General features: G+C 39.0%; 2 protein-coding genes across 7 annotated transcripts in view; both read right to left on the bottom strand.

The window, feature by feature from the left end:
• CUBN (cubilin) overlaps nucleotides 1-3694 on the bottom strand; it is a 143942-nt gene extending 140248 nt beyond the window's left edge. Inside the window, exons 1-5 of the mRNA XM_040547129.1 lie at nucleotides 3128-3694; nucleotides 2138-2383; nucleotides 1843-1972; nucleotides 1417-1509; nucleotides 363-401 (exon numbers count right to left, since the gene is read on the bottom strand). Coding sequence (XP_040403063.1) covers nucleotides 363-401; nucleotides 1417-1509; nucleotides 1843-1972; nucleotides 2138-2256 — 381 coding nt within the window. The 5' untranslated portion in view covers nucleotides 2257-2383; nucleotides 3128-3694. The remainder of the gene's footprint in view (nucleotides 1-362; nucleotides 402-1416; nucleotides 1510-1842; nucleotides 1973-2137; nucleotides 2384-3127) is intronic.
• An 8267-nt stretch (nucleotides 3695-11961) lies between these two features.
• Nucleotides 11962-25470, bottom strand: part of TRDMT1 (tRNA aspartic acid methyltransferase 1) — a 43430-nt gene continuing 29921 nt past the window's right edge. For all 6 annotated transcript variants that reach the window (XM_040547126.1, XM_040547125.1, XM_040547122.1 and 3 more), the window contains 6 exons: nucleotides 24686-24755; nucleotides 23668-23751; nucleotides 22793-23175; nucleotides 18745-18802; nucleotides 17125-17254; nucleotides 11962-12696 (listed from right to left, as the gene is read on the bottom strand). In XM_040547126.1, coding sequence (XP_040403060.1) covers nucleotides 12596-12696; nucleotides 17125-17254; nucleotides 18745-18802; nucleotides 22793-23175; nucleotides 23668-23751; nucleotides 24686-24755 — 826 coding nt within the window. In that variant the 3' untranslated portion in view covers nucleotides 11962-12595. The remainder of the gene's footprint in view (nucleotides 12697-17124; nucleotides 17255-18744; nucleotides 18803-22792; nucleotides 23176-23667; nucleotides 23752-24685; nucleotides 24756-25470) is intronic.

Here is a 25470-nt window from a genome sequence, read left to right as displayed (position 1 = left end):
GGTTGAAAATAAGCTATTTCCAGCACAATACAAAATCCAGTTTAAATTCTCCAGTCTTTGTCTTGACAGATCAGTGAAGAAAGAGTTTATTTTTCCTTGGTATCTAGTTGTTATTCTTCAGTCTACAATTGTTTTTCCTTTAAGGAATGCAGGCTCCTACATAGTTTATGTTTTGTAAGAGGGTATTTCACCTCCTTTACAAACCTTGGCTTTTTTTAACCTCCTGTTACCAGAAAAGGTTTTCCTGAGTAGTGTGTGAGAGGAAAGAAATCATTTAGCTATTTAATCATTGTAACCTTATCTTACTTACTTGGGGTCAGATGTTTCTTTTTTGATCTTCATTTTCTTTCCCATTTACTCACCTGCTCTAAGCTTTGAAGTTTGTTGTCAAGATTTGTGATCTGCAAGAGAAATACAAATTAAGTTGTCCTTGGCATGAGAGTCACTGCAGAGGTACGTGTTGGTCTCAGGGCTGGCATGCTGGATGCCAGTAGACTGACAAAGTGCTTTCTTTGGAGACAAGAGTATAGCTTGTGTGTGAAACCAGGTGACAATCAGGTTCAAATCAGGTCCCATTCACTGGGATTTAAGTACTTTAGGCAGTTCAGAAAATGACAGCTTATGAAAAAGGTATGTCCAATTTTGCCTACAAAAAAAAAACAGTCTTCTGAAGATGCATTAGGGTACTTAACATTAAGAACATGAATATTCCAACAGGACTGCTCAGGTGCTTGTGAGCCATACGAAGGACTGAGGCCTGAAGTGGGTACACTGAAAGCCCAGGAAAGGTTCAGCATATCTCAGTTGGTTAGATCCACAAATAGCAAGCAGAAAGTGAATCGGGGAATACCATAGACACATGTTAGGACAATTTCCCTTGGAGGTCTCAGGCTATAAAATATTTTCCTATAATGAAATTATGTCTGCACTCTAACAAAAGACACTTAAACGAAGTCACTTAAAGGATTTCCATCTTCTGTTGGAGAAAAATCTTTAGTAGCTGGGAAAAGTTCCTCGCAGGTATTTTCTTTCCACTGTAAATCTCTACATCCCATTTCACCCATGCAATGGAATACCTAGGTAACACGTATAAGAACATATTTGGTCCATAGCCTCGACTTAGTGAGACTTCACTTCCATAAATGTTAGAGGACATAGTCCATGGAGACAGTGAACAGAAAAAGAATCCCAGTAATTGGAAATTATGGGAATTACAGGACTATTTCCACTGTCTCCAGAGATACCGGTTCAGTATCTCTGATGTTAAACAGACCCTGAGCTGATGTTAAATATGGACTCTGACCCAGTTTTCTGAATCAAAGCCGAGAAATACTGAAATGCATCAGGTAACTATGTTAATCTGGGGAATGGAAAATACAGAATGCTGGTGGAATACAACACGAGGGTGCAGCTCACCTTGGAATCCAGCAGAGAAACCTGGTGCGACACGTTCTGAGAGACACCACTGGCTTTCTTAAGTTCTTGAATCTCTGCGTTACTTTCTCTCACCTATTTTTTTTTAAAGAGTAAATGTAAAACAAGCTTTGATTTTTTAAAAGCTTAGGAAAGTTTTATTCTTGCTTAACATTACTATTATAAAGTCTCTTTAAATACAGAGAGCTCTGTTCCATGCACAATTTAATCTTTCAATTACTTTATGTAACAAATTGATTACAGGTCCACAATAGCTCACATTCATATTAAAGTGCTGACAGAAATAATATAAAATAACAATCATACAAAACACATCAAACATTTGCTAAGAAAAATTCTGAAGAAAACTAAACTATTAACGTACAAAATTGGAAACGAAAACATATTAAGGAGAAGTAACTATATCACCTGACTAAAAAGTTCTGCAAGATCTTCTTCATTAAGCTTTATTTTCCCCAGTGGTCCAGTTCTAAATTCAATATTTTTGCTGGAGCCAGCGTGGAACACTAGATTACCCTGTTCTGAGGACAAACGAGGCCTGTTGTATTACGGGAAAAAAAACAAAAGATCATTTAGTTACACATATCTGCCAGAAAGTAGGTAGAAAATATATGCAGTAAAGTCATTCTGCTCCCATTACTGGCACTTAAAACCCACCATATGAATAAATCCATTTGCAATTGATAATAGCAATGGTACTTACTGTTCATCATAAGTGTTTCTTTTCTGCCTCTTTTTTTCATAGTGGTTTGATTCACAGCTCAATCCAGCAAGTAATAACAATGCAACTAATAGCCCAGGAACAGAAGCAGCCCAAAGCATTGCTCTCCTCCAGCTGTCCTGAGATTGAAGTGAAACCTCTAGTGCTGAATTGTACTTTTGAGAGCCCAGGTGCCCTTTGCTCTCACACAGCTCTTTATTCACAAGGTGCCCATGCTGCTGTCTTGTCCTGTAAGGGTAATCTTTACCTCAGGTATCTTAATTAAAGATTGACAGTGTGCAAATAATCTAGACACTCAGTGTGTTTTTCTCCTTTGGCTGCAGGAGCTTTGAAAGGTATTTAATTAAAATCTGCATGCGTTGGATCATTATGTCTCTGACCTTTGAGCAGCTGAGCCCCCCCGGTGTCTCAGAGCACACTTGTAGCTGGCAGCTATGGGAATGCTTCGCTGTCCCTGCACGCTGCACCACATGGCAGAAGGGAAGATTATTTGGCAGCACTAAAAGACCTAGATTATTACCAAAAAAAAAAATAACATATAAAAACCACAGTAGCTGGCAAGGAATATTTGTATTGAAGGAGAAGCTTCCAGACAGTAATTCATTGGGCAGATGACATAAACAAGTTAGCAGTACCAAACAGCATCCTATGAACTGCAACAGCAAAATACAATTTTAACCAAATATGGTTGCTCTGACTTAAAAATGACTCAGTCCCCAGATGCTGAGAAGACGATCACACACCAAGAGGACTGCATTTTGTTTGGCACATGGAGGCTGTCTTCACTGCACACACTGGGGCTCCCAAATTCAGGGCCAGCCACAGACAATGGAGAAGACCAAGGAAGGATTTGGATAACGCTCAAAAATAATCAAAGAATGCAAATTCATATGTTCTGAGAGCCAAAATCTGAATCTTGATCCCATTTTCCTCTACTCTTCAGCTGCACCCTTATCAAAAGAAGTGTTGTACCCAATTTAGTGCCCCGGCCACCACTGCTCCTTAGGCCCCTGCCCCTGCAGAGCCTGGCCTGGACACGCGCCTCCCGGTGTGACCTCTGCGTGTGACGAGGTGACGGGGCTCCGAGCTGTGACCTCCCCAGAAGCACTGACATCAGTGGCTGCTCCTCCAGGAGTGGGGAGGCTGCATCTGGAAGGTTCCACATCCCAGCCTCCTTTGTGACTTTGCTACTCACCAGTCAGGTCTTGGCCTTTTGTTTCTTCCTCCTAGGTGACGGTTCCCAACACCCCCGCTGCAACTGGGACTCCATGTACTCAGTCCTTGTGCCTTCTACTACACGTCAGGGATTCTGCAGCCCCATCTTCCACCCTGAAAATGCACTTTTTATGTGACAATCCCTGCTACTCCGTCCTTTTCTTTTGCCAGTCCCCTATTCCCCTCACACATATCTTGCTGTGCCTTCTTCCCCTGCTTAGAGCAGCTTTGCATACCCTGTGCTAGGAGCTACCTGAACCTCCAGTCCCACCACAATTCATGCATTTTTCACAGAATCAGAATTGTAGGGGTTGGAAGGGACCTCGAAAGATCATCGGGTCCAACCCCCCTGCCAAAGCAGGTTCCCTAGAGCAGGCTGCCCAGGTAGGCGGCCAGACGGGCCTTGAGTATCTCCAGAGAAGGAGACTCCACAACCTCCTTGGGCAGCCTGTTCCAGTGCTCCGTCACCCTCACCGGGAAGAAGTTCTCTCACATGTTGGTGCAGAACTTCCTGTGATCCATTTTGTGGCCATTGCCCCTTGTCCTGTCCCCAGAAACCCTTTTGTTTAATACCTAACTCATACAGGTTGGTCACATTTCAAAACCCGAGCAGTACAGCAACATTTGTAGCTGCTGTCGCTGAAGATAACAGCAGCCACCGTTCGTTGGCCCTACAAGTCCCAGACTTTCACAGAGGCCACAGAGCTCCTGCAGCTCCCAACCCCAGGCAGCCTCTATTTCTGCTCCAGTTTGTACTTCTCACCCAACAGGGAGGTTCTGCCCATAGGTCTGTGGGACATGCTCTGACGCTGGGCGACTGAATGAGCTCTACAGCTTTCAGACAGGAAGGTTTCAGACAGAAAGGTCAGCGCCTGTATCCTGGGATTAGATTGGATGTGGTGACCAACAATATTAATGTCACCTCTAGAATAGACAGAAGTACACCGTGAAAGTGAGTGTGAAGCCAGGACTGCTGAGGTTTATTGCTTTGCCACAAATAACTTTATCCTTACTACAAATAACTAAAATGTCCATTGTATCAGCAACATCCCACCACCTCCACTGTTTTCTGTTGTTTGCATGAAAAACTAGCTTGTTATTACATTTTATTGCCTGAGTTTTTCAAATCTTATCTCATAATTCAGTACAGTGGTAGCCTGCTGATCATGTTTCTTGTGCTTACAGACTGTGGTGCAGGTAACCCGACCGTTACTGCTGCTGCCTGGAGATCTGGAAGGGCAGAGGTGAAGCTCACCCTGAAACCACGGTGGTTTGAGATAGCCCATGCCGTAAGCCTCTGCTCAGCACTCTGGGCACCCCCCTGCTCCAAAGCAGGCTGTGGCCTCGAGGAGATTGAGTCTATCAGCTGCTGCTGCCAAAACACAGGAGCATGAGGAGGAAAGACCTTGTGTTATCCTTCACCAATGTAGGGGACGGTGTTTACATCAAAATATGGAATTGTATCCACACTTGATGTAAACTATCCCTACTCCAGTCAATCCAAACAAACTATGATATTTTATACCAAATGAGAATCTGTCGCCACTCTTTTTACTTTTTTCTTTATTATTATTATTAATTTTCTGTTCCGCTCTTTGCTCTGAAACCCCGTTCTGGAATAGGAAAGCATAGGTGAATTATTGATGTCTCTGTCTAGTCAACAGGATACCTTCTCCCTCTGGGTATACTTGTACTGTCCATTAAACTAGTGCTTAGTAACATTCTTCATGTCTGTTCTGATATGTCTGGGGTTTGTGTGGTGCTTTTTGTATTTATTTTATTTTTATTTATTTAACAGCCCACTAAGTGTGTATGTCGTGTTGGGTGAAGAACTTATGGGACAACTAAAACTGCACTTTCTAGCAGGCTGGTTGAATGTACACATATATTGAAGACTTTCTTTCACAAAATGCATTGTATGTTGACAATTTTCAGCTTGGATTTAGGCTGTTACCCCACAAAATCCTTTCTTTATTTATTGCTTTAGCGTATTCAGTATGCATTGTCTCTCTCTCCTGCCTGTCAATCTTTGATTCAAGCTTTACTTTCCAACTAATTAAATCTAATATAGCAAATGACCAATGAGCAATAAATTATAGAGGTTGGGGAGATTGTTGCTAATCCAAGGAGGAATAAAAATAGTTCATTTCACCTTCTCTTCATGCAGGCTTTACAGCTTAGACAATGGTTGACCTGAAGAACAGGTGACTTTGACTATGCACTGATTATAGGATGGAAAGAGAGCTCTGGGCATCTATCTAAACCTTGCATGACACACTACTTTCCTTTCATTAGACCTTCAAGATTTTGCTTAATTTACTGCTCTATTTCTAGTGAATGCACCTTAGGCTGGCCAAGTTGGGAAATCTATAAACCATTTTAAGGAGAAAAATAGGTCCACACCTTTTAATTTTACTGAAATATATTGGATTAAGACATCATTTTCTGCAGGAACAGAATGGAAACCCTGCAAGTATTTGGCATAAGTATAGGGACTGTTCATTATAACAGGGAGAGCTGGCATGAACACCTCCTCCTGGGGCAGATCATTCCATTACCTCACTGACATTATAGCCGAGGAAACATCTCTAAAGAGAATAATTTGCACACAGATTTGGCAGAAAGTAATGGAGCATTTGTCTCTATCTTATTCTGGTTGAAGTTCATCCTGTCCTAGCAGGGACTACAATTCATCACCATCTTACGCTTCAGTATGTAGCTGTGTGAAATGAAATGGCGGTTTCCACCTACTTCTCCAGCAGCGTGTGCTTGCAATGCAAAGATGCTGCTGGAGAAGACAAGAGTTGACTGAGAGCACAGCCAGAATTGAACATGCATAAATTGCAACTAAGAAATCAACTCAGATGCAGACATGACACAAGACTTAACAATGCTCCCTTTTTAAGGGGACAAGTGCAACTACTGGCGTGGATACCAAACTCAGCTAATCTTTAAGGAAAAACTAACAACTCAATTATTTGCAAATAATTTTGCATGTTGCCAAGTAATGCACATTCACCTGAGTTTCACTTCAGCTCAGGTCATACCTACCAGTACTTCCATCTTCCCTGGATTTTCTTTGACCCTTCCTTTTTCTAATAGTGCTCCAATGTTCAAAAGTGGCACACGACATACAAAGAAGGACTGTTAACTACATGGTACAAGTGTGCAAATCGCTGGTATAAACAATGCTCGTTACAGAATTCAGCACTTTGTGCCCCTGCAGCTCTGAGATGACTAAGCACCAACCTGGTATTGGGCCCTCTATGGGGGATCAACAACCACAGCTTACATCAGCTGAAACAATGGTGACTGAAAAACAATTTCAGAAGGATTAGCTCTCTGGTGGAGGGGAGGCTGCCCAAAGACATCAAAGCTCAGCTGTCCCATCACCCCAACCTCCTCTTCCTAATGTGCGTCTGGAAAGTTTTATGGCCACAGCACCTTCTTCAGGGGCTGCAGCAGCTGCGAGGCTCCATTTCCCATGTCACTCCTTAAAGATTTCTTCTACTTCTCAGCACACTGCCCTCTGACACCTGCTTAAGATTTTGCTCCCTCAACACAGTCGATGAAGTTAATAAGTTACCTGCTGATGGAGTTTAACTGTCTAGGAAATGTAGGTTTTCAGCTTTTAATAGTAAATAACAAAGAGAGGAGTTTTGATTTAGTTAGCTACTTCAGCTAGAATTTATCTACCATCCTAGTTCACCCTTGGCTCCTTTATCACAAGGAAAGCAGTTATAACATGTATTAGTTTTTTTCCTTTGTTACAAGACTCACATTTTGGTTCCTGTCTTTTTGATTCTTCTTCCTACACATTGTTTTAACAAACTATCACTTTGATGCTTCCTATTTTCTGTTTCATTCTTTTTTAAAATTAGGTTCATGAAACATTTCCAGCCAGTTACATTGGTTTTATTCTTTCCTATTAATTATTCCTGTCCTTTCAGCATATCCAAATTGCTTTAGTATATGCTGGAGTTATTTTTAGGGAGTTCCATTTGCATTGTCACCCTTCTCCACTAATAACCCTAAAGCCATGAACGGACCTGGCTGCACAATCTCTCTCAGATTTGTTCTATTCTGTACTCTTGGCTTTATGGGGAGGCTTAGATCTGAGCTGCACGTTCTCAGTCCATAAATCATTTGCTGTGCATTGGTGTGATTACAAATATCGGCATTCTGTCACAACACAAATATAAGAAATAAGAGTGGTCATACTGAGAAGAAGATCCATCAAGGTCAACACCCGGTCTCCAACAGCAGCCGAGAGCAGACAGTTAGGAAAGAAAGGGTTTGTGAAAGGGCAAGCACATACAATACCTCTCCTAAGTACTCTCCTGGCCTCCATATATTGCAGTGTGGGAACTTCTTCAGCCAGAAGTCTACCTACTTGGTACTCTCAAAGGACTTTTATTCCATGAACTTGCCCAGCCTTCTCCTGAGCTCTTCCCCACGCTTCACCTTATAATACATGCACAGTGACTGAGTAATGCCACATGGTAAGATGAACATACAGTCAAAATGCCATTCAGAAACGTTAGTTCTGAGTAGAATCCCATACTAAAGTGTAATAGTTATAAACAAAATGATTTATCATTATTTTTTTAATATACACAAGACAAACATTTGAACTAATTAAAACTATTTATTACTATATGAGAAAACACATTAGCGCCATCGATGCATTTTGCTTCCAAACGCCAGGTTGTACCTTAAATTAAAACCACGCTTGAGTTAAAACATCCCATTGCATGGACAAATAAACATGCTCTCAGCCATGCTGGGATTTCAGGATGTATTCCTGTGTTTAAAAACAGAGAGGCTCCCAACTGGAGGAGATTTTAGAGACTTTCGTTGCAGAGTTTTCTGAACTTTAGTACCAACCCCCAGCGAAGGTACCCAACCAGAGTGGCCACCCAACTCTCTCTTACTAAAAGTGGAGTATTGCACTAATTTAGTTCCTCTAATTCTGCTTCTGTGTTCATCAGAGCTCTTGTAAAAACATCCCTTGTCCATGCTTCCTCCTACAGTCAAAAAGACAAGGTGGAGGAAAGTCAGAGAGAACGATCCAGTTTTCTTGTGCTCTCAGATAGCTGGCTGGTCATCTAATGCTGTATACTTCTTTTCTTGGACAGCTATATAAGTTCCCCAGCCTTTGTAATCAAATAAAGATAAAAGTAACACAAATCTGTTCGTGTGCTTCACAGTAACATTTAAACTGACACATTTTCACTGCTCATTTTCCATTGTGTCTTGGATATGTTATCTATCCAAGCAAGTTGTTACTAAACAGGTATAAACTTCCCTTAATGAGGTCAGTAAAACTAGAACATTTATATTTGCACAGGCAAAAGGAGGATGCCTAATGGAATTCATTTTGGACTTTATGCCTAATTTCTTATACTTTAGCATTACTTTGCCTCGGATATTTACTTGACTATTTCTACTTTACATACTATTTCTCACTGATATGACCTGTTATTTAAACACAACGCAGAAAAAAAATACACAGAGCACAAACGTGGTTTCAAGTATCTAAGAGACAAAATATATTAAACTGTTAATAGATTTTCACTTCATATAAATTTACAAAGCATCCAGCGTACAGCTACACAAATACATAATGCAATGGGTGAACAACTGGCTGATGCATCGGGCTCAAAGGGCTATAGGAAATGGGGTTACATCTGTGGGTTAGTGTGGTGGCCAGTCACTAGTAGGATTCCCCAGGGCTCCATTATAGGCTCAGTTCTCTTTAATGTTTTTATGAATGGCTTGGATGCAGGATGTGAAGGTATACTAAGTAAGTTTGCAGATGACACTGAATTGGGAGGAGCTGTTGACTCCCTCAAGGGTGGAAGGAGTGTATAAATTCAGCATTTATATAGTAAGACCATGGAGTGTTAACCTTCAGTACGAATAGCAAGCTAACAGAACAGAAAAATCAAAGGGTGAGCTGAGAATGAATAGTTCATCCTTGAGATATAACAAAAATTCGCTAATTTTTCTGTTCGTCTCATCAGTTTGCAACAACCGCTACCACAGAATTATACAGTCACTGAGGCACTGGAGGACCTGTTCAGATTTCAGCTGTTACCGTTGAGATCTCTCTTGGGAAAGAAACTGAGCTTACCCATGACTAAGTCTTAGACATATGATAGCGTTAGCACAGACCAGTGTTTTTCCAGGCTGTAATATACAGATTCCTGACAAACCTCATACTCCTCCTAAGGGGGTCAGCAAAAGGTGAAATAAAAAACTACAGGCAGGAGCCTTATGTTCGCTGCATGGAAGGATGTACCTCCACTGGAAAACTTTGAGTTCACGTATCAAAAATATTCAAACCACTGCTTCAAGCAAAAGATATTTTAGTAATTTCACCATTACACAGGTTTCTTCATGGGTATAGGGATACCAAGATTAACTCAGATGAAAACAAGCTCATGTAGGTAAGGCATTCTGTAAGGCAATCAGCAAGCTTTAAAAATGACTGCATAAATATGACACCTTTTCTATCACTGAAACTTCTCAAGGCTGAGGAAATTCAGCCATATCATCTCACTCTGATAATGATATATATTTCATATGTGCAGAATAAGCAAGTTATGCAAACAAAAACCAGATTCTTGAAATCTCTTCCAGTTTTCAGAGCTGTCTTCCCGATTTCACTCATTTACCTTTCAGCTGCTTTTGCAATTATACTTCATTGCCGTGAAAATGCTGAAGCTGAAGCTGCAAAGTGCTGCACTGATGTAGGCTGCAAAGCACTTATTATTAGGAGACTGCTCGGAAAAGGAAGCAACATGATCACCAAGTGAGGTCAAGCAGGTGCAACCCACCAGCACTCACTCAGTAATGAGTCTATTAATGACAAACAGATGGGATAAGAAGCAGTCACTCAATTTAGCTCTGCTGGTATTACAGGGTTAGCAGGAGCAAAATAGATAGATACATATTTGCAACTCTGAAATATCTTTTTTTTTTTCAAAATGCCTCCTTCAGAAACAGCTCTGATTAGTAAACAAATTTGAGTCTTCACAATCATATCAAATTAAAATCGACTACCACCATGTAACAGGCTGTAGTGCTATATCATAGTTTTGGATGCAGCTAGATTCACTGCAAATTACACTTTAATACCACTTACTATGAAAAGTACATAAATACTTAAAATATGCTTTACACTAATTAAAATGTTTAACAAATTAAGGAATTGAAAACAAGAGTTAATAGTAGTATTTTGCCAATTATTACAGAAAATTGAAATGAACAGGCTATTTACATGGTTTAGCAGGAAGAAATCCCAATTTATGTATAAAACTGATCTTTGTTTTTCTTTGAATATTTGGATCACTTTAAATAGCAATAGATCTTCTATTATTATGCCTCCCAAGAACAAAACCATGCAGCTATTGGTTACTGATCTAGTTGATAAATCTATACAGTAATCACCATGTTAACAGATAACTAACTATGGTTCATAACATTGTCAAAAACACACTTGCTCTTCGCATAATTTAGTAGTAGGCACAGTTAACATTAGCCTAGTACTTTTTGCTATTACTCTACTACAAAACGCCACCTGAGGATAGGTGGTCTCTTACTTCTCTAGAGCTTACTCCCAGAGGTCTTTTAGGAGAATCTATTTCCTGTTCTCTTTCATAGCTGGAACACTCCAAGAGGTCCAAATGCTCTTGAGGAATAAGACAGCCTGCAGAAGCTCAGCCCAAGGATTTCCCAGTTTAACAGTGCAGAAGCAACACATAAATCAAGACTGAAGACGAAATAAACAAGGAGTCAGCATAAGATAAAAGTATGGCATAAAATTACAACAGCATGCTTATTTTTTTCAGGATGACTACAACAGATCAGAATAGCTGCAGTATCTCTACAGTGGTTTCTGTTCTCTGTAGTCTTTAATTTCTACTGCATTACCAAACTTAGGCGCCATACACACTGACTGTTGCTATCCCATGGGGGTGGAAAAAAAAACACTCTTTTTTCAGGATTGGCAGCTTTGACAACTAATTGTTTTGGTGCACAGGAACCATGAGCAATATATGAAATCCTTCATTGTTGTAGCATACCAGCTCCCTAACAGATGCTTACTGAGTATCATCTCACCTTTTCTTCTGTTTTTTTCCTCTAGATACCAGTATGATATTGTTAGTATAGAAAGTAACAACCTGAACACATACTACTTCAGAAGGCTTTCAGTCTTCCCATAATTTTCCTTACTGTTACAGAGATACTGAACTCACAAGACCCAATGATTAAAACAAACAAAAAACAACAACGAACATTCAGTCTATGTCTATGAGATAGTGTTGAACTGTGACCTTCGGGCTGGCCATATGCAGTGATTTCATCCTGAAATACACTCTTAACTCTAGTACTACTATCAAGTTTTGTAAAGAAGTTTTTAGAAGAAACCCATATAGCCTTTCTACACTTCTTAAGCCAAAGGAATCTAGACATGAAATTTTAAAATATCTTTATGTCTTTTATATGTAGGTCTTTGGTAAGGAGCAATGATCTCATCCTGGATAATGTAAGCGAGAACAAAAACAGCCAAGTTATTGTCAGAGTTGTGATAATATTAAAATATTTTTATTCAGCTGCACCTAGACAAATCATTCCAGACAGACAGACACAGTTTGGTTCCAGAAACCTGGAAGTATTTAGAGAGGGTCAGACAAACACATAACACCGTCTTCTTAAAAATTACATAAAATACTGAATCTAATAGTTTCATTGGATACAAAAGAAAAAATAGATCACATATACAATAAATCTGTTAAGAATGGATCACTGATATTTACAGAGGAAGACATTTTGCATGTAGAACTTGGTCTCTGCACTTAGTTAAAACAGCTTTGGCATTTACAGCCCTTTTATATCGTATCAACAGTATAGTTTTAAGATAAAATCAAAATGGTTTAACCATTTGCGCTATGTGTGAATACTGTTACTTTTAATTTTGCAAACTAAATCCAACATCTAAATGCAGCAATTAATTCCCAGAAATTTCCATTTAAATAAAACACTTCTACAGTGCAAATCCACCATAAATGCAAGTTACTAAAACACATCAGAACTGTTTAGCAAAATATCTGCGCAGATATTTTGGTTAGCATGGATTTTGTTAAGCTGCCATCCGCTTTCTCTTGAAAGATGAAAGCATTTTCCATCACCAGTCTACCATCAGATTGATGTTCTAAGTTATCCAAGCAGAACAGAGATCAATTTTGCCACCACATGTACGTTGAGGCTATTTCCCAGGAGACGGTAGCATTGTTTCACTGTTACTTTGTCAGGAAAGCCTAAAACAAAACAGATAATACAGTGTCATTAGTCCGGCTTTATTCCTAGCTTTTAGTCTGTTCCTTTTTTCAATGAATAGTTCTTAATACAGTTATCAGAGACTTCAGCTTACATATAGATTTCATACACACAAACACACAGCCCTAAAATTCACGAACTATAATTTCCAACCAGTTTACTGGATTTGGAGCAGTTCTTCTATGAATAGTACTGCCATACCTAAGATTTAAGAAGTAGCCTCAAAACGTTGTTCTGCTGTGTATCTAATGCTGATCTAGCCTCTCTTCATACAGCTCAAAACATCCAGCAGTCTCAGGGAGGGGCAGCAGCACCTAAAGCACCGCACAACTGCTACTCTAGAGAACATGCAGAGTAATGTGGCCATGAGAGAAAGAAAAGATGATTCTACAGATGTCAAGAAATGCAGTTCATTACAAGCTTTGTATTGTACTTCCAATCTAAGGTTCTCTAACCAGTTACGGCAAATCAAATGAGACTCACTGCAAGATACCACCAGAACAGATTAAGCTATGAGCAAGGCTTATTCAGGGAACGATCAAGCACCTTAACATTTTTCCATGTAATTCAATGCTGACCCTGTAGAATGCACTCAGAAATACAGACAGCATCAAAAATGTTCTTCACATTGTATGTGCATGACTAGCTGAGAAAAGGGAGGACCAGAAAACAATAAACTGGTACAGGTATTGTGAAAGGGCTGTGTGCTGTATATTGAATGTGCAATCAAAGGTGAGCAAGCTTCTGAAAATCAAGAGTTACCAACAGCCAGCTGGTCTCCTGTAACTGCCCTTGCTTGTACTCTCAGCTTACTCCAGCTGTGAGCTAAAGTGCACTTGCTTCAGATTGAGTGAAAAATGAACAGCAGTGGTGATTCAACTATTAGGATCATTTGCTAAGCTGTTGAAACTTGATCACATTCAATTACTTGCTCATTCCCTAAGAAGAAACACCTAACTTTGACCCTGAGGTCATCACCACCCAGCTTTGGTGCATAAACTGTTTGTGCAAAGTCGCAATAGATATGTTCTGAAGTTTGCAGAGCACATCAGAAAAGTCCTTGTCCAAAGAGAGCTCAGGAGAGAACGTGGCTGGACAGTGGGTGGGAAGCCGAGGAGGAAGTGCTTGGAGGAGTTGTTCCATACTTCTCTGCCAGTTATTAATGCCTTGAACGTGGACTGCTTTGGTAAACACATTTTCTGCCAGCTCCAGCCATTCTGCCCAGCTTCCCAGCACTCAAATTTGGGCAACCATTCTTCTCTTTGGAACATTTGCTTGCGTTCCCCTATAGAGACTTCCTTAGATGGAGTTTTCACATTAAATCACTGAATAAGGTACAAAATCTACACATTTTAGAAGAGCATGTATAAAAATTAAAAAAAAAAGTGTATTTATGCACACGCACACACACACGTGCACTTAGAGGCCAAGAAGCTTATCTGAACACTGATAATTTCAGTTCTCCTTCTGCCTCTTAGCAACTGAAAAGCCTGAATTCATTTTCAGAGCTCATTGTTTCCTTTATCCCAAGCCTCCTCCATCTGCCTCTTTACATTATCTTTCACCTTCTATCTTCTTGGCTCCAGACTAGCCTACATCAGAAGGACAGATTTACAAACTCACAGCACACTGGTAATTGCTGCACAGCTCTCGTCATATCATTTAGGTCTTGCACGTTACCTGGTGATGTTGAAGCCTTGGCGACGTGCACTACTAGAGTGCTGGCTTTCCACTAGGCTGCCGCTTGTTTCTTAATAGCTTACCTACATTACTAATAGGAAAAATGGAAAAGGCCCCCTGACATCACCCTCATGAAAGCAGGTCGCAGGTGCAAGAACGCTCTGATCACTTTTAATGATATTGCTGTGGGACCCGTGACAACAACTAAGACAAATGACTGCACATTATTTCATTGACCTATAGTGCAATTACTAGATATACAGTTAGATGTTAAAAGCACAAATAAATCTGTTAATGTTAAGACAGAATAATGGTTTTAGCTCTGGATCTCATGTATTGGAAAAGGCCATCCATTTGTTACAATATAGAACCATTTAGACACAATCATGTTTCTTCAGATAATACTGTAGTGCAGCTAGCAACATGACAGTACCCATGATAAAGCTTCCTGACATTCTCTTCATTTAATTTTCAGCTTATAGTTTTCCCATTTTTTAGCTTCTTGGGTGAACATATTTGCAGTGGCTACATTTCCAGGCTTTCTGTCATTAAACATTTCAGCCCAAATGTTGCTACAGAACACAGGAACAGGGAAAGATAGCACATCTTCCTCTGCAAATTTCACACTTCACAAATAATGACTTGAAATTTAACATGGGAGAAATGCTGTCCAGGATACACCTTTCACTGTAGCCATAAATATAGCAACTTATAGGTCTTTCCTAAAAAAACATAATATGCAAATCCTGAAAAGAAACTTATAGTAGCTAAATTTACCAGATCCCAATCAGGCTAGAGCTAACACTTTTTTTTTTTCTTTCCAAGCACAAAGTGGGAAATGTCTAGATTAAAACACAAAAGAAAGAAATGGCAGACTCGTGACTCACTGCACTGGGAAAACCTCGTTGTGTATGTGAATCAGGAGTGTATGACAGTGGAAGGCATTGGACGAGAGGCTTGTTTCATGTGTTGTGGAAGCTGGAAAAGCGGTATAGTGAAGCAGCAAACTGCAAGAACTGTAAAGAAGGTCCCATGGTTAAGGCAGAAGCTGGAATCTGTCCCCAGTTGCTGCGCATTTCTCTAGTGACAAGAGACAAGTTTGCTAAGTGATCACTTTGCAGATGGTGACTATCTGCATGCTCCTGAAATTCAGAAGCCTAACCTGTCTTGAGAGTTCAGTTCTGGCCTGCAGAAGTATTGAAGCTCAAAGCTGCCCCTGAAGATGAGCTTGAAACAGAGAAAGCTCAGTATCATTCCAAGCACTCTGAAACAGTAAACGTCAGGCTTCACAAACCAGTCACCCCAAATTAATGGAGTCATTCAAACATAAATCTTTCTGTGCCTCGGTTCTGCCTCCATAAAATGCAAGAAATGTTAACCCTAGTACACCTCTCAGTGGTATTGCAAAGACTGATTTAACATTTGGAAAACACAGGCTATTATTATAAGCAACACATTTAAAAAGGAGAAAATTGACAATTCGGTGCTCAGAGGGAGGTTAAACAGCACGATAAGCCTACACAAGACCAAACCAGTCCTGTTTAGCTCAAATTTCTTTACATCAACCCAAGTCAATACAGAACTGAGCAGTGCTAAGAAAAAGGCTGTCTGCAAAAAGGACAAATTATTAAAGGCAGGGTATGAAAAATCCCACACATTGACATTTAACTCAACATAGCACACTCCTGCAAATACTATTAAACAAGCAAGCTTAGTGGTAGCAAACCTGATGATTTTGCAACCCTGATAATGTTGTTTTAAGGTAATAATAATTTTAATGCAGTTGCAAGTAATAAGAAAAACTAAAACTGCAACAGAATGAAATATATGCAAACCATTAGCACTCCTCAGATCCTGAAGTCACTGAGGAAACTGAAGAAAAGTCTAACTACTCAAGGTCAGTGGTGTCTTATTTTATGAACGCTCATGTTTCTGAGAGACAATGCATTGATCTGATGTGACGGCAGCAGGCCAAGTTCCTTAGCAGGTAGTAACAGCTCCACTTCCTTGCCCTTCTTTCTTTAGTGAGCAAGGGGGAACTCTGGTGAATTTACTGCAGGCTTAATTCTGGTTGACCTGTGTGCAATGTGCTGGTATTGCCCAGTCTTGCTCCTTGACTCCCTTGTTTCCACAAAAACAGTGATGAAATGAAAGTAACTGACCAATGGCTTGGACTGTCTTTTCTAGAAAACAGAGAGGGCTTAAAAGATCATTAACTGAAGAGTTTGGTTACTCCTGAACAAAGAAGTATCTGTATATTGTGAAACTGCCTTTCTGTCAGCAGCTGCAAATGTTTGGAAGGGAGAAAGCAAGCAGCTCAAACACTGAGAACAACTAACAGGCATCCTAAACTGGCAGGATATGTTGACTTACCACAGTTGTGGGTAACGTTGGTTCCTGAGTAAATAGTTTCAACTTTAAAACAAAGATATTCCTTCACTGCCATTCAGTAATAGCATTTCTCAAGCCAAAACATTTTTCCTTAGTCTATGAAGATAAACCTAACCATACAGGATGGTTCTCAATATTATACATATATATATATATAAAATAGTGGAATGGTAAAAAAAAATAATACAGAAAGGCTAGCCAATTAATGAGAATCAATCATAAGAATAGAGTGGTCAGAAAAAACTTGCAAAAACAAAATGCAAGGATTACTCCCAATAAAAAACTACATTGGCATTTCTGAAGAATGAAGTACAAATGGGTACTTTGCAAGCACATACCAAATTCTGGAGGGAATCCATGTAGATTTGCTATTTCTCTCGGAGTAAAATACCTCAGTTTTAGTGTTGACAGTTTCATAAGCTTCTCTTCTTCAGGTAAGTTTTCAATGTGTTTAAACACTGATTCGAGCTATAAAGAACATCCAAGACAACTGACATCACTATGCAGGCAGAATATGTGAAATTATTCTGTAAAAAGCATATCACAACAGAATATTTCTTTGATTATCACAGTACCAAAGACAATTTGAAAGTATGTTTGGAGTTACATTTTTGCAGCCAATATCTCAGTACCTGCACTTACAAGAACAAAATCAATGTTGCCATGAGGCAATTCATCATGCCTTCCTCCAGTTTACAAGCCATGCCAATACTGAATGAGACAATCGAAGGACTAGAAACATTTGTCAATGACAGAATAGTGACTTTATATAACTCAGCAGCAAGACCATGCACACAAGTTAAACTGTATAGATGCAGCTGTTTTAATACATTTGGTCTGAGATTATTCTGAATTCCGAACTGCATTCCTCTTATGCTTAGAAATACTTTATAATATTAATGAATGGCATGTAAGTGCAGGAGGAGGTGCCTGTCTGCAAAACATGCTTTGTAAAAGTATATGTGAATGATAATTCATTCATACATTTATTTTTACCTTTCCCAATGCCAAAAAGTCACTTTCTGGTGAACTTAGCATCAACAGCAGAACTTTTCAAAATACTATGTCTTTCCAGATAAATAATACTTTTGGTATTCCAATGTGTTCAGTTTTGGGCTCCTCACTACAAAACGGACATCAAGGTGCTGAAGCGTGTCCAAAGGGTAACAAAGCTGGTGAAGGTCTTAGAGAATAAGTCTTATGAAGAGCGGCTGAGGGAGCTGGGATTGTTTAGTCTGGAGAAGAGGAGGCTCGGGGAGACCTTATTGTGCTCTACAATTACCTGAAAGGAGGCTATAGCGAGGTGGGGATCAGTTCTTCTCCCAAGCACCAAGTGATGGGACAAGAAGAAATGGAAGTTGTGCCAGGGGAGGTTTAGGTTGGATGTTAGGAAAAATTTCTTCAGTGAAAGGGTTGTGAAGTGTTGGAATGGGCTGTTTAGAGAAGTAGTTGAGTCACCATCCCCGGAGGCCTTCAAAAAACGTGTAGATGTGGAGCACAGTGACATGGCTTAAAGGTGGACTTGGCAGTGCTAGGTTAAAGGTTGGACTAGATGACCTTAGAGGTATGTTCCAACCTAAATGATTCTGTGATTCAGTATTAAACATTTGACAATGTTTACCAAATCGCATATACAAAAATGGCCCTAGAATCACAGCATTGCACTGTAATTTGTCCACAGAATTAGTCAATTTTAATGGTTTTTAATACCCCCATGAAATCTCTGCATGACACTACAAAAAATAGCAACTCATTCTCCACAAAGAGAGGCACACGTATAATCTTGATTTAAATAAACTGTTGTTTAGGAACTCTAAGTAGATGCGTTGGAAACTTAGTTGCCATAAAAAGTAGTTTTAAAAGCATATCTGTTATAATATTCAGAATAACAAAGCAGAAGACAAACAAAGCAAGTTTTAAAACAAATCATTCTTTTATGTTAGTCTAGACTTTCTTACCTGTACATCCACTGCTGTCTGCAGAACTGAGCCTGTCCCTTCTACATAGTGTCCATACCTTAGGAAGAACAACAACAGCAACAATCTTAAAGGAGTATTTTCATTGGACCTCACAGAACTGACAACTGCAAGGATGCAGGATGAGTTTCATTTGCTTTAATTAACAAACAGCCTTCTGGATTGATAAAGCAAAAGGCCTTATTAGCAATGCTGATTCTTGGAGTGCAGTAGACTCTGAACATAATCTTTGGGGATGAGTCTGAAAGCAGTGCACAAGGGTTTAACCACGCCCATGCCTTGTATAAGGCAACCAGCCAAGGAATTCAAGCACAGCATCATCAGGAAGCCCCATCTACATTGCAAAGACCCGTTTTACACTAAGGCAAAATAAACATTTTGGTCCTAGGTTTTTAATTGGCTGCTCATATTCAAAGTAGGACCATTAGTGTGATCCTGCAGCTTTTAGATCAATCCATTAGGAACAAAGCAGTTCAGTCAGATTTAACTTTTGCTTGCTTGCACATTTTCCACAAAGGGAAGGAAGGAATGGGGGATGGCTTCTATGCAGAACAGTAGAAAAAAAGAAAGAAAAGAAAAAAAATCCAACTAACTAGTAAGTAAATTTACATTATAAAACCATAATACAGCTTTTTTGGATGCTTTGTGGTTGATTGCATAACAACATGTTTACTCTGTGCTCTCTTCCAGGCTATCATTTAAACATAATCATGGGCTTTAGGAAACATGCTCCGATGGTCTAACTATGATAACATATGAATGTTCTGAACAAAAACAGAGACTGAGTCAAGTCAATGACTGGCTTTTGCAAAGTGGAAGAACTTCAGAAGATCCCATGCATCAAATGGAAGTGGTCTGCATCAAGCATTAACAGATACTATCCTTTAGTTTTCTCTGTGTAACTGTAAAGACCATGGTCTTCACAGCTGAAACAAACTTGTGTTTCAAGCCTAACTCCACAACAAAAAAAGGAATATATGGCCTTCAGCAAAGACACAATGACCCAGTAAGGCTCAAATCTTTAGAATTTCTTCTTCGGTTGGAAAAGCTTACAAGTAGTTCTGCCAATATCAGTGAGATCAACACAAATTTTTAAAATTAAGTACATACAAAACGTATTTCATATCAGGACAAAATGATGTGAACACTAATACAGACTAAAAACACGTGAAATTGAACTGTGTTGTAAATATATAACATTTAACTGGATAGCAGCACTCTGAAAATTCCCTAATGCCATGTTTAACAAGGTAACACGTGCAGTACTGAGGAATCCTCATCTTCTTACACGGCATCTGATCTTATTTCAGATGAGCATATCTGAGCCATAATAAATAGATGAGGATAAATTTCAAAGTGGTAGTTAGAGTTTTATTGGGGAAAAATAATTTTAACAGGATCCATGTTATATAAAATACTCCAGTCAAAATAACTGTCACTGCAGTAAAGAATGCACACAAAAAAAATAATCCGGTTGGTGTAGCAAGATAACATAACATATTGAAAAATGAAGACCACCATACCTTTTTTTATAAATGAATGGTATGGGGGGTTGGTTTTGTTCTGAGGTGGTGCCTTTAAAAAAAAAATGTGGCCAGATGGCCAATGTCAGCTGGATTGTTATTAATTGTTATTGCAGCTGCTGACTACAGAAAAATTCGCATTCCTACCTTAGACTCAGAACATAATTAAAGATGGGAAGTTTTGCCACAGTAAAAAAAAAAAAAAGATGCATTGATTTTTGGACATTTCATTACCACTTAAAATGATTGAAGCAGATGGCTTAAGAAATTGCAGTCTTAATTTTCACCTGACTCAAGACTGTTTCCCCATCCCCCAGCTTTATTCCTGTAAGCTTTTAAAAAACCTCAATTTTACACATTTAATATATTATTTCTAGGTATGCTGTGTCCTATATTTTGACTAATAAAAAGGTGAACTCCACAATGCTAGAGAGAGTTTCTGTAACTAATATTACTCTATTTTAGGAGGTATCTCTTGTCAGTAGAGCAAGAACTTACAAGTAGGTCCAGGGTAATCATAACTAAAGAAATAGTTTTCATCTACTCTGTCCTTCAGAATGGCCCATTTCCTGTCTCAGAACTTCAGTCACTACAAACATGCTCCCTAGAGAAACCACGGCATTTGTACTCTCTCAAGGAACTCGGCAATTGTTTTCAAATTAGCCAGGAGTCTAAGGTCAGAAGGTTCTGCTCTCTCTCTCACACATCACAGTTACACTTTGCCCTGTACTCCACCAAAGCCATTTGATCCTCAGAAGACAAAGTGGTATGACAAAGGGAGAAAGGCAAAAACACTTATGTAATATCAGTGTTTGAGGTCCCTGACATAGCAATGACTGAAGGAGGCATATCTGGATTATCCTCAGCACATGAACCTTGCCGGAGAAAACTAAAGACTGATCATAACTGGGGGAAAATGTTGTTGTTTTTTTTCCCAGTCTCAAATTTGGTGATCAGTATGACTGGTAAGAAAGACACCAGACAGGTACCACAGAAAAGCGATTATCTGAACCACTCAGCACCGTTCTGCTCCATTCAGGGTCTTTTCTAAATCTGATGCTTCAGAGAACTCCTGGATTGCCTACAGCAGCAACTTACTCTTGGCCTCAGAAAGTGACCTGGATGAAGCCTGAAATGTAATTATAATCTTCTTCTTAGTGCTGAGCTGTAAATGATATGACCACATGGAGAACCATACTGGAGATTTTCCTTCTCCAATTCTTTGTTCCAAAAAGAACAAAGACAGACAGTAAATCAGATTCTTACATTCTGAGCCAAGAACTACCACAACTATCCGGCATGACTCCTCCCAAATCAGCAGAAGAGCAATAGTCACATTCAATGTCAGATTTCCTGCCACTATATATAGACTTCATATTAACTATTCAGAAGCCTCCTTTGGTGTGAAATTGATAAACATGACCACAAACTGCCCTAACATATTCTAGTGAAGCCACAAATGGCCAATTTATTTTTTATGATATTTAACGTAAATATAAGAGATACATAAAAGATCATTCTGGCCTTAGGTTTTTGTTTGACTACTCCAGTCAGACTACTGGCTGAAACAGATCCCACAAGGTGCTGACTCCCCCACAACTCAAACACTGAAGGTAGAAAGTGCATCTATCAATGAGGGATGGAGGAAGGGCTTTCCTGTTGCACAATTTTTTTAAAAAAGCTGAGAAGAGAGAATTTCAAAAAGTTGAAATCACAAAATCTGTAGGAATTATGTCAATCTGACATTCTAATTTCTGTGACTAATAAAAAGCCACTGTTACAATTAGCTTTAACTCATTAACCAAAAGTCATTTTGTTGAAACATCTTGAGAATTCAAAGACACACTTCCAGGCTCTAACTGGCACTTTCCAATACAAATGCATTCACTGGAAAACCTCCTGACAGGTTGTCTGTGGGATTTCAGAACGTTCAACAACCTCTGATAGTCAAACTTAAAATTCCAAAGCACAAATCAGAAAACCACTGGACAGAAAAGCACTGATGTTCTGTACCATCAAATATGATTTGTAATGCAGCAAGCTAACTGGTTTTATGACATATGGCCAATCCACAGCTATTCTGACTACACAGTTGAAAAATCCAAGAAATCAATAAAATGTACAGTGGAGACAGTTTTAATGAAGAATGGATCTGTCATGCATGACACTTTGTAACTTCAGTGAGCAATATAAAGAAATTCATTAATGAATCAGTACTACACCAGTCTACTGGAACTATATTTCCGCAGGGGTAATTAAGCTTCTGTGAAGGTCAACAACAAATGGCAGCGTCTGTTGTGAATGCCTTTTTTGAGTGGGCACATGGTGTTCTGCCAGACAGATTCTCATGCTGGCATTCCACTGGATCAGGAAGCATTCTATGTAAGGAGATTTTTACTTTTTTTCCAGGGTTTTTGATGAAATAACTCCTTTCTTACAAAGTACACAAGCAAAAACACACTTACAGTTTCATGACATAACTCAGTAATATCTTCTCTGCAACTTACCCTTTTGTAAAGCAGGTGGATCTCCGGCAAGTGGGTTTAACAATGTCTAACAAGAAAGCGTAGCGCACCAAGAATTTGGGTGCTAAGAAATACCGACTCATTTCTTCATTTTCCTCTTCCAGGAAATCTTCTAGCATTTGAATAGAGGAATCATTGTCCTGATTATGTTTCTTTGCAATTTCTTCTGCTGTTTCAAGCTTAAAAAGAAAGGCCCCTTTCGGTAAACTCTTCTTGCTGCTGCAATGAGGACCAACATTTGAATCCAGACTCTTCTCTCCAGAAGGCAAAGAACTAGATTCACACACTTTATCAACAACTTTGTCCTTGCATAACTCTTCTAGATCCTGAATCTTGTCTTCTAGATCTGGGAATCTTGTCAATATCTAAGAAATAAATTGTGAGAAAGATTAAGGAACTGCATTTGATAAACAACTTGACAGCAGAAACTACGATAAGAATTCCTTCAGAGATGCTCAGATGCAAGTAACCACTTGGCGTTATTTTTATGAAGATTAAAAAAAATGTTAGCATCAAGACTGGCTGACCTAACAGCACTGATGACAGGAACGACTGCAATAATTGCCCTTACAAAAGACATTCCCTAGGATATGAAAAAAGTAGCAGAACACTTTTTTTTTTTCTAGCCCACCATCAGCCACTGCCCCTCAACTGCTTAAAGCCACCTAAGCCACTGGCATACATCTCAGTCCTTAGAAGACACAGCAACCAGGCTGAAAAAGAAGAGAGAGAATTTAACTTTTCTGATGATATCCCTTCTCCTTCTATCCCTTCATCCCCACATACCACTAAACTGCAAATTTAAACCTCAATCTTCATTAAACAAGGCAAATTTAAATAACAGAAATTAGACTCACCTGACCAGGAGCATGAAAGAAAAATGGCTCTTGGTGAAGCTTTGCAATTAGAAAATACCGCAGCCTAGAATTGGGAATGCCAAGCTGTACGCAAAATCCACAAGACATGTGACAAAGAGAGAAGAAATGGTCTATTGTGTTATAAAAGTTATGTACTAGCATTTACAGTAATATAACTATGCCACACTAATAGATTTTGTCACTTTGGAGGTATCAATATTGATACTACCAAGACACTTAGGATGAACCATGAACATAACTCCCATGCTTAGGTAATCTCAAGGAAACAAGCAGGCAATTATTTCTTTTCTTATGATTTTGAGAGATTTTTTTCCCTGTAAATGAATAGGAATATAAACAAATTTTTATGCAAGGTAAGAAGAAAAATGACTTGCACCATTTCTTGGCATAGGTACTGCCTATATATATATATATTTTTAATAAAAAATCAAAAATATTTCTCCTTGCTTTTTTGAACAGGCAATTAAAAGACATCTAACAACAAAACAAATGTACTACAACTGGTTTTCAAGCTACTCTCTACCATCTTCTGTCAAATATATACAGTACTTTATTGATTCCATTTAGTCTTGCACGATCTGAAATCTCTCTCAACTCGTTTTCAGTTGCCAGGGAAACATGCAAACAGAGGCCCTCCTCCCACAAATGACACAGTCACATTTTCTCTGCTGGGAAAATCATATGCATCAGCACTTCTGAAGAAATGAGGCTCCTGCAGGGAAAACTACCTTCTTAGTCATGGTTTAAATTCATAGCTACTTAAAAAAACCACCAACTGTTAGCAAAGAAATACAGGACTAGGATCTCAACAATAATAGCAGTATGATCATGCCAATGTGTGGATGAGAAATCAGAAGTCACATGAGCTGGCTCTCATTCAGAAGAGTATCTTCAGTTCTGGGCATCACTCTCTTTTCTAATAAAACAGATAATTTCCAAATGTCATTGGACTCAGTATAGTTTGAACAGTTATTCTTAGAATAAAATTACTACTCACACAAGTTGGAGACAGGAGAAATTCTTGATACTTAAATCCACATGTTTCTAGTGTTCGCAAAAGTTCATTTCTGAAGTGAGAAGAATTGAAAAGCAATTATGCCCTTCACAGACTCTTATACACCCTTTAAGACCTTTTCTATCCTACGTAAAAACACATTACATGCAATACCTTAGGTACCAAGACTTTCATAACATTCAGTGAAAGAATCAAAGTATTACATTACATTACATTATTATGACTTCATATTTGAAGTCATCCATTTCTGAATGTCAGGAGACAACATTTAAAGTTCAGTGTTACTGCAGCCAAAAATAACTACTACAAATTCACAGGTATCTCACACGTACTTTGATGCAAATACCCCTTCAAAAATATCCCATTTCAGGAAGTGTACATCCCTAGATGAGTGTGCCAGCAAGCTAAGCAACTAGAGGGCAAGACATTTTCTTTTTTGTGAATTATTAAACAGGAGATTAAACCCACTACAAATAGCTCACTGTTTCTCTCTATCATGCATATGGCATCAGCGAAGCCTAATAAAAGGGCTAATTCAAAAATTAGTGGCTTTGACAATAAAAGCAAGGTTGGACTGTGCTCTATAAACATGAGAAAATTACTGAAATGGATGCCTTCTTGAAAAGACTTGTCTTTCCTATTCCATGCAGGTTATACCAGGCTACACATAAATCATGACCTGTGAGCTGTATCTGGCACTGTATATGATGCTGCATCCCAAGACAAAGCAAGGATACAGCCTGGTGTGTTTTCTGAGTTACAACCTG

This window comes from Cygnus olor, chromosome 2 (assembly GCF_009769625.2).
Source record: "Cygnus olor isolate bCygOlo1 chromosome 2, bCygOlo1.pri.v2, whole genome shotgun sequence".
NCBI classification, from domain to species: domain Eukaryota; kingdom Metazoa; phylum Chordata; class Aves; order Anseriformes; family Anatidae; genus Cygnus; species Cygnus olor.
The sequence above is the reverse complement of the archived record's forward strand: the minus strand, read 5'-3'. Positions and strand labels throughout refer to the sequence as shown.